This window comes from Erpetoichthys calabaricus, chromosome 1, assembly GCF_900747795.2.
Source record: "Erpetoichthys calabaricus chromosome 1, fErpCal1.3, whole genome shotgun sequence".
NCBI classification, from domain to species: Eukaryota; Metazoa; Chordata; class Cladistia; order Polypteriformes; family Polypteridae; genus Erpetoichthys; species Erpetoichthys calabaricus.
The window spans coordinates 263,985,510-263,995,880 of NC_041394.2; the positions used below are offsets into that span (position 1 = coordinate 263,985,510).

The 10,371-nt window shown below is 34.0% G+C and overlaps 1 protein-coding gene across 1 annotated transcript in view; it reads left to right on the top strand.

Annotated features, from left to right (window-relative positions):
- rbm28 (RNA binding motif protein 28) overlaps window positions 1–9,082 on the top strand; it is an 83,781-nt gene extending 74,699 nt beyond the window's left edge. The window contains exons 17-19 of the mRNA XM_028814853.2: window positions 1–124; window positions 4,869–4,977; window positions 8,835–9,082. The exon at window positions 1–124 is cut by the window's left edge and continues 106 nt beyond it. Coding sequence (XP_028670686.1) covers window positions 1–124; window positions 4,869–4,977; window positions 8,835–8,960 — 359 coding nt within the window. The 3' untranslated portion in view covers window positions 8,961–9,082. The remainder of the gene's footprint in view (window positions 125–4,868; window positions 4,978–8,834) is intronic.
- Window positions 9,083–10,371: the final 1,289 nt, after the last annotated feature.

The following is a 10,371-nucleotide window of genomic DNA, read 5'->3' on the forward strand; positions in this document are numbered from 1 at the left end:
AACATGTACAGAAGTCATGGTCTGGTTTCATCACCAAATCTGAGTTAGAAGAAGATGAGTTGCCAAATGGGAAAAAACGCAAAAAGGTGCTTCCTCTTCCTTCACACAGAGGTCCTAAAGTAAGGTAGGTGTACGTGTAAAGCTAGTATATTTATTTAACAGTGAGTCAATGAATCTAAGCATTAAACATGTTAATGCCTTATTATTATGAAGGTAATAGAAATGTTAGTAAGGTAAAAAAAAAAAAAAACAATAAATTGCTAATAAACATACAGCCCCCAAGCCAGAACTTTGAAATTGGTTTATGACTCAAACTATCAATAATGCATGACTTATTTATTATTAATATGGTCATACCACAAAGATACCTCAAATGCTTCTTATTGTTATGGTTTTTATGCAGTTGCACTTCATAGCAAATGGGCCTCTAATGTAAATTTTTACAGCATTTCATAGCTGCTTAATATAGGACTGCATATGACTAAAATTGTTAAATATGGATAAAATGTCGAACTAAAATCTTTTGTGTCAGTCATGTATCAGTAATAAATTAATGAACCATGTTTTAATGATTGTAGCTTTTGTTTAAAAAAAATTGTAATTTTATGCAGTGATCAAACAATTGGTTGCTTGCTGAATGCATGATGCATGTAATCCACCACTTCTTGTCTTATTGGTGGTAGACTTGAATAATTAAATAATTAAATGCTTACACTCTGTAGAAATGCATTTTAAATTTGTGATTGTAATTTTGCCAAAACCACAAAGGATAAATCTGATATCTGGGAAGTAATTTGGTCACAGTTTGTAACAAATATGTTGCCGTTTTTACACTTTGATAAATGTTTCAAAGTTTTGCCCACTTGACAGCCATAAGACAGGAAAATCTAATGTAATTTTAATTTGCAAAACTTAAAGCACTTGATAAGTTGAGGAAATTTTCAAATTTACATAAGTGTGTCATTGTAACAATGAAACATTTTATGCTATGGATGTGAAGAATCAGTTTTGTAGTTGTAGGAGTGCATGTGAAATAAACTCAAAGAACTGCATTTTCACAAACTAGTGCCTAAGATATTTGTTTTGAATCAGTAAAGTTTTTGGTTAAATTCTCAAACTTCACTGTCTGCATCAAATTTAAATCAGATGAACATGATTTGTACTGGTTTGCATTATTTTTTAAAAACTATACAAGTTTAAAGACATCTTCAGCTAAAACTATGTATATTGTGTCTTCTAAAATACCAAAGCATTTCATATAAATTTCCATATTCTAAGAGGTTAGTTATTTTAGCATTTACTGTATTCAATAAAAAGGTTGTTATTTATTAGTATTTGTTTTGCACTACATTTCTTTTATTATAGTTTTTATTTACATTATTTGTTCCTCTAAAATGTTGCTATGCAAATGGAATTCACATAGCATGTAAATACTTAAGTTTTATTAATCCCCATTGACCTCTTCTTGGAAAATGAAACTATACAGTTGTGTAATAAGGAACTTCTAGGAAAACAAAACTTCCCGCTGCAGTCATCCAACATTGCTGTAGTATCCTGTTTATTACAAAAAATACTTTGACACTGCTCAGAGTATATTAGCATTCAATGAAAAAAGATATGTTTTTTATTATGTGCTTGGTTTTTTTCTTTATTATTAGAGGTTCTTTTTGTTTTTAATGTTTATTTAGCATGTTATTTTACTTATGTAATAGTGTAAATGTTTACAGTTTTTTTGGATTTTTGCATGTCTTTCCTTTGTCTGATTGGCATTTTCCAATGGGTAATCTGTTTTCCTCCCACATTTGAAATGCATGCGGATTAGTCCTATTAATTCAATGCAAGTAAGTGAGCAAGTGAGTATGCCTTGGAATTGATTTGCTGTGGTGGATACTCATTTTGGCTACCTGCACCTAAATTTGTATTTTTTCAGATACTACACAAAGCCTGCAACCATATGTAATGGTGGTAATGTAGAGTTTATAGTTGTGTTATCTGATTTGACTCAATATGTTCTTCACATTTGGGTAAAGAGAGGTGCTCAAGTTAATTTTGATCATAGCTGGCTGAGATGATTTGTGCATCTGAAAGTAACAAGAAGGTTCAATTGAATAGAATGAAGCGTCATTTTTTTTCTATAGCTGATGGAGATGCTGTTTTTCAAAATGTGATAAGAAGAGAGCGGGGTGATTCTTTTGATTGAGTAAAAGTAATTGGACATTTTTTTTGGTAGCATTTATTCAAATCCACTGTATACTGAGGGAGTACCAATTTTAGACTTTAATGCTAATGGAGAGTTGAGATTTTTAGCAGTTTTTAGCTTTGAAAGAGACATCTTTAATTCACCTTTGTAACACTATCAAATACCTCTTTAATACAGAGTTCTGCTACAATCTGTTTCACACCAACACTGCCAAGCTTAAATGAATTGTTAGCCCCTGGTTTATAAAAAAAAAAAAAAAAAAACAAAAACAAATATTGAACAGAGAAAAGTACTTGGGTACATAGTATTTCTGATTCATTCAATTAACCAGTGGCACCATTCCTGAAGTCCGTTGACAAAGCCGGGTGGGACAACAGAGGTCTTTAATAATACTGTTTGACTTTCTAAGGCAACTTGTATGTGTATATATATATATATATATATATATATATATATATATATATATATATACTGTATATACACATAGTGACATAGTGCTGTGAAGAAGTATTTGCCCCCTTCCTGAATTTTTTTTTTTTTTGCATTTTTGTCACAATTGTTTCAGATTGTCAAAAAAATTTAAGTATTAGACAAAGTTAACCCAACTAAACAGAAATTTTTTTTTTCTTTTTAAGAGATAATTTTATTTATTAAGGAAGAAAAACTATCCAAACCTACAGTGCATCTGGAAAGTATTCACAGCGCATCACTTTTTCCACATTTTGTTATGTTACAGCCTTATTCCAAAATGGATTAAATTCATTTTTTTCCTCAGAATTCTACACACAACACCCCATAATGACAATGTAAAAAAATTATACTTGAGGTTTTTGCAAATTTATTAAAAATAAAAAAACTGAGAAAACACATGTATATAAGTATTCACAGCCTGTGCTCAATACTTTGTCGATGCACCTTTGGCAGCAATTACAGCCTCAAGTCTTTTTGAATATGATGCCACAAGCTTGGCACACCTATCCTTGGCCAGTTTCGCCCATTCCTCTTTGCAGCACCTCTCAAGCTCCATCAGGTTGGATGGGAAGCGTCTGTGCACAGCCATTTTAAGATCTCTCCAGAGATGTTCAATCGGATTCAAGTCTGGGCTCTGGCTGGGCCACTCAGGGACATTCACAGAGTTGTCCTGAATCCACTCCTTTGATATCTTGGCTGTGTGCTTAGTGTCGTTGTCCTGCTGAAAGATGAACTGTCGCCCCAGTCTAAGGTCAAGAGCACTCTGGAGCAGGTTTTCCTCCAGGATGTCTCTGTACATTGCTGCAGTCATCTTTCCCTTTATCCTGACTAGACTCCCAGTTCCTGCTACTGAAAAACATCCCCGCAGCATGATGCTGCCACCACCATGCTTCACTGTAGGGATGGTATTGGCATGGTGATGAGCGGTGCCTGGTTTCCTCCAAACTTGACGCCTGGCATTCACACCAAAGAGTTCAATCTTTGTCTCATCAGAGTCATGTGCAATTATCAGTGTTCATTTTGACAATACATTTTGATTTAGCTTTAGTCTTAGTCTTCTGACTAAATTACATTTAAGTTTTAGTCATATTTTAGTCATTTAATCATTGTTTGTTGACTAAAACTAGACTAAAACTAAAAATAAATTTTAGGTGATAAAAAGTAAATCAGTTTTAGTCGACTAAAAGTAAATTAGTCAAAATAAGATGGATATCTTTTTTAAAATATGAATATCCACAGAATATACTGTACCTCTAAACTATTATACTAACATGTACACTAAGGAGCCAAACCACGTGTAGTGATTATTGAACATAAATGAAAAGTAGGTGTAGAAAGGATTTACTCCAAAAGCTCTTAAGTCAGTTAATGGTAGCATCACTTTTCTGGCCTTCAACATGCCTTAGTTATGCTGCTATAAGATTTTAGCAAAAAAGGCTGGACCGAGCAATGCAGATTTCATTTCTGCATCGGGTATATAAAGAATGAGAACATCATAGATTGTCTGATTTATCAGACAATGTGCATATTATATACAGTATTTATTTCCTGGTATTTTTTTCTCCAGTAATTAAAAATACTGCTTAAAATAATACAAAAAATAAAAATTCAAACATTATTATATATGTGCTGTTGAATTAGTGAATTCCAAAATAATTTAGGATACTTACATTTAAACATACCCTTAAAAGCTGTTTTTGTAACAAATACTTTTAAATCTGGTTTGTCAGAGATTTACTGTTTGGTTTGCAATATTTGCTATTGTAAGATGTATATTTAAACAATTAGTTTGTTGTGATCAAAGTGCTATAGTCCAGGCGCCCCCTGGTGGTGGCCATGAGCCCCAGCTGGGTTGAGCTTCTAAGCTACAAACCGGTGTCCCTGATGTAATCCATGAGGATTGCCCTCTCGTGTTCCGGGGGAGGTATTGTATTTAATTTGCTTCGTTAAATGTCTAGTATATTTTCTTTACAATATCTTGAGTCCGAAAGGTTTGGGTGTTCACTCACTTTGTAAATGAATTTCCTTTTTCAAAACATAAGTACCCATTTGTTCAGCTCACTGGTTTCTGCAAGTTAAAAAAAAAAAAAAAAAAAGTCCAAAATCCATTTGCAGGTGGTCGGACTAGATAAAAACTAGAATGTTGAAATTGTTTTTTGGAAGCAAAAATTTTATTTATTTATTTATTTTTTTTTAGAAAACGAGATAAAGGGAAACTGCAGCCAAAGAAGGTGAAAAATCATAGCTCTCGAAAAGAACGTTCACAGCAAATCTCCTTTGGAAAACATGTAACATCTTTCAAACAGGTAATTAGAAGAAGTATATTTAACAGTTTTAGCCCAAATTCTTAGGAAAGTATACATAAAAAGGAGTCAAATAGGAAGCCCTGCTGCATGTCTTTGCTATGCTTGAGGCAATTCATTTTGTTTACTTTTTGTTTCACTCACCTCAATTTATTTTATTTAATTTTCTATGTGCTTCCTCAGACCTCTGATCTTTTGTCTTTGCAAATTAAACACCAATTTATGATCATTGACTGGTTAAATTTGTTCATCACTGTTTACATAGACTACAGATTAACCAAAAGTTTAAAGAACTTGTGCTGCTTGTATATTTTCGTAATAAATGTGGTTAAAATAATCATTCTAGAAAAAGTTAATGCTTACTATATAGTTTAATGGCAAATATGGGTAAAAAAAGTGTGTTGCGAAAGCAGCTTTAACTCACTGTCTTTTGTAACATTTTTCTTTTTCTTACTTTTTTTTTCCTTAAATGTTGTCTATTTTATGCTTGTATGTCCTCAGACTTACATATTGCAAGTTTAGAAGACTGTGGAAGGATTTACATGCAAAAAATAACAATGATCAAAAGTTTATGAATGATGAGAACACAAATGCTTCAGAGCATTGAAACATTGTATATCATCTCCAAAGTAACATATTCCCTTATAGTGCTGGGTCAAAAATGAGTATAGAACCATAATAATATTTTTTTACCTTTTTAGACCAATGTAGATGAGAACAGGCCATTCAGCACAACAAAGCTTGCCAGTCCTAACTACTTAATTCTTCTAAAAACAGCAAGTCTAGTTTTGGAAGTCCCTAAAGTCCTACTGTCTGACACACTACTCGGTAGCTTATTTCATGTGTCTGTGGTACTCTCTGTAAAGAAAAACATCTTATTGTTTGTGCGAAATTTACCCTTAATAGGTTTACAAATGTGTCCCCATGCTCTTGATGAACTTGCTTTAAAATAGCAGTCTTGATCCACTGTACTAATTCCCTTCATAATTTTAAACACTTCAATCATGTCACATCATAATCTTCTTTTGCTTAAACTGAAAAGGCTCAGCTCTTTTATTCTTTCCTCATAATTCATTGCCTGTAGCCCTGGAATCAGCCTAGTTGATCTTCTCTGGACCTTTTCTAGCACTGCTATGTCCTTTTTTGTAGCCTGGAGGCCAAAACTGCAGACAGTACTCTAGAAGAGGCCTCATCATTGCATTACAAAGCTTGAGCATAACCTCCTTGCACTTGTACTCCACACATCGTGCTAAACAACCTAACATTTTGTTTGCCTTCTTAATGGCTTCTGAATACTGCCTGCAAGTTGATAGCATAGAGTCCACTATGACTCCTAAATCCTTCTCATAAAGTGTACTCTCGATTTTCAGACTTATTCAAACCTAACATTTTTTACTCCCTTCATGTAATACTTTACATTTATACTGACATGAAATTTCATCTGCCACAGATCTACCCAAGCCTGTATGCTGTCGAAGTCTTGCTGTAATGATTTAGCAGATTCCAAATTATCTGCCAATCCATTGATCTTGGTGTCATCTGCAAACTTAACTAGCTTGTTACTTATATTCCTATCCAAATCATTTATTTATTCCAAATCATCATCAACTGACCTCAGCTGAACACCATTCTTAACATCAGCCAATTCTGATGAGGTTCCTTGCACCATAACCCTCTGTTTCCTGTGTCTGAGCCAATTCTGCACCCATTCACACACTACACCCTGAACTCTAGTCATTTTTAGTTTGATGCCCAACCACTCATGTGGCACCTTATCAAATTTTTTCTCAAAGTTAAGATAAATAATATCATATGCTCCGCTTTGATCGTATCTTTTTGTTGCTTCCTCGTACAATTCCAGCATGTTAGTAAAACATGACCTCTCTCTTCTGAACCCATGCTGACTTTTTAGAAAAAGTCCTTTACTTACCATGTGCTGCTCAGTCTTATCCTTAATAATTCCTTCCATTAATTTTCCTGTGATGCACGTTAAGCATACTGGCTTATAGTTGATTGGATCTGCCCAATCACCCTTTTTATATAATTGGATAATATTTGCCATTTTCGAGTCCTTAGCAATTTACCCAGTGTGCACTGACTTCCTTAAAATATGTGTCAAGGGTTTATACACAGTATGTACTTGCTAGCCTCCTTAAGAACTCGAAGGTAAATATCTGGTCTTGGTTATTTGTTTGATTTTAGTGTAATGTTTTTACTTTAATAGATAGTTTTTGGACAGACTATCTTAATAAAATACAGTATAACTCAATTATCCAAGGTAACATGGACCAAAGCTACCTTGGATAGCTGAAAATCAGGATAAAGTGGATGGTCACTGTAGTGGTTACACTCCAAGCAGAGGGTAGGGACTGGCACATAGAGTGGTCAGCTAATTTCACCAGTTAACTGCAACTATTCACAGTGGTCAGAGATGGGCTCTGCATGGCTGATGGGTTAAGCTCTTCATTTAACTCGCACCACAAAGCGCTATCCTCTGAGCCAGAGAATGCAGGCTTGCAGTTCCCACCAGCAGTTCACCACAGGTCTTTGAAATGTATAAACACAAAAATCCAAAATGAACCAACAGTAGAGCATGTGTACATGATCGATACTGACTACACACTGACAATAGCTAAGGGGTGAGTGAGTCACATACATTCGAGGTTAAAAGTATAGGATTTACATTCTCAGTACAGCACAGCTTTTTTGAATTATAAGAAAAGTACTCTATTAAACTTAGAGGTTCACGTTAGGCAATGCAGAACCTTGGCAAATCAGGGTACGACTAATCTGGGTTCTACTGTACTAACATTTGTGGTATGCCTTTTTGAAAGTCTCAGCTTCTTTTGCAGAAAAAGAGATGAGGCTTCATTTTTGCATTTTTCTGTATAGCAAAGCATGTTACTTTCAAGTAGTATGTGTTAAGAGTATTTTATTTTTTCGATAAGGCATTTTGTTATTTATTATCTAGGACCACTCGTAATGCATATAGCAATGAAATAGGTTTAAAAGAAGTATAAAGCACTGAGCATCTTCCTTTATACAGTATAACATAGTTCTTAAACTATAGGTCATGACTCATTTGGGGTGTGTGTTGTCTGAATTTGGGTCGCACAGAGATGTGATTCACAACAGTGCTCGGTGGGAAAGGGTCTTGTTCAGTTTGCAGAGTGTCTTATGATGGGTCACTGCAGGCACTTTAAGCAAACTGCATTTCTCCAGTTCTCCAAGAGACTGGCAGTAATTCATTTTGGGGGAAATGTGATCAGTCTCAAAAACACAAAAAAGGCTAAATTAGGTCACAAGAAAAAAAGTTTTAAGACCACAGCAGTATAAAGCAAGTACTAGAAAAGCAATATCGTAAAGAAAATTTGTTCCAAATTTATTTTCCTAAATTTACATTTACTTATTTGGCTGACACCTTTATCCAAGGTGACTTACAACATTTATGATACAATTGGTTACCTTTCTTTTGGTTATCCAATTGGAACACAGGCAGGTCAAGTAATTTGTGCTCATGTGGAATTTCAATCCACAACCTCAGGGTCTGAAGTCCAAAGCTTCAACCACTACACCACACTGCCTAAATAGACCAGGAAAATGTGTCATAATGCATCTAATGAAAAATGCTGATTTTACAAATTATGCTTGCCTAAAGTGAAAACAGGTTATATAGTACAGTGCTTCAAAATCTACCTCTTAAAGTAAAAAAAAAAAAAAAGCAACGCAAACTTTTTATTTTCACATTTTTATGTTGCATTGTCATCACTACATATTTCTTTATTCTTTGTCTTAAACCGTACATTGAGCCCAGTCAAGTTTTGTCTTTCTTATAAAATTTGATGTTTTTTTTTTTACAGGCACCAAAGAAGACATTCAGGAAAAAAGAGGAAGACAGATTTGAATCTCTTGTAGAACAGTACAAAAGAAAAATTCTTGGCGGAACAAAGACAAATGTGAAACAGGGCAAATGGTTCAACAGTTGAAGCTGGTGTAGATTAATGGTGTACATTCTTTTTTCATTGTCCTTTGTATTAAACATCATGTATGCATATTCTTTTTCTCCTGTAGTAACGATTTCCTAATATATTTTAATGTTTTAAGGTTCTGTTCTGTCAAGCTTTTTTCTTTTATGAATTTATAAATAAAACAAAATAAAAAATGCAGAATTTCAACCTAGTATTGGTCAAACAAATGCAGCTAAAAAATATTATTTTTCTTTACTGAAAATAATATATTAAAAGCTAAGTTTAATATTAACTAACCATGGTTATTGAGTACTCTATTTAGCTTGACTTCTTAAATTAAAATATTCTATTTATACTTTTGTTTTGCTGTTAACCTTACAAAGCATAGTAACCTTACTCTGCATATCTAAAATTGTTGTCCTGTGATAAATATGCAGAAAAATCAGTTAAGTAAGCAAGTAAATAAAACATAATTCCATGCGTTGAAGTGTTGTCATCCTCAAGGAAAAAGGTAAATGTAAGAGACAGTGCTTGTCAGTTGACAGGCATAGGTTGGACAGGCCTGTGATGGATTATAGTTGACAACCCCAAGTACACATTAGGAAATTGAAAAGTACCTAAAATGTATTTACTTGTTGATTATGGATGGTGCGTCATCTGTTCATAGGATCATCTCAATGTGGTTGTAGAGATACTGTATTGTAAACCTCTGCCAGGGATTAGTTTGTGCCACTGAACATGCAAAGTTGCTTCACTTTAGTTACAGAGTGGTTAGCTTAAAGTGTTGTTTATGGATATATGCCTAACAACTATATAGAATATTCTGTTTTCTTAGAGACGCAGTACTTCCTAAAGGGTTCTAACTAGTAACTTTATTCAAATTATGTTTATCATTATGAAGCACATGTCCACTTAAGAGCTCAGTGCACTATACAATTATGACAAAAATTACATGGCTTAGTAGAAGGAGTGGACTTTACCACAAAGTCAGAGACTCAACTCTTTCTCTCTGGTGTACCACTCTGAATTTGTACATCTGCTGGTTGAAGAACCAATAGATAATTAACATGTTCTTCGCTATGAAAGTCTTTCCACTTGAGTTCGGTGGAATCAAGATTCATGCTGTAGTTAGGGTCTTTTTTTAGGTCTCAAAATGATGTTTTTGTTTTATGATCCCAAAGAACAAGATTGGAGTCTTGTTACCATTTCAGTTCAGTCAAAGGTGCAGCCTTCTGATTATATCATCATGATAAACAACACTTGAGGTTTTATGGGACCAAAGCAATCTGTTCCCAAGATGTTGGAATGTCACCAGGGCACCATGTACCTGAAGGAAAGAACATAATACTACTAATGTCCACATGAGGTGTTAATTCCATTATTCCCTCTGTACTTGGGGTCAGAGAGATATGTTAATACTTCTTTGTCA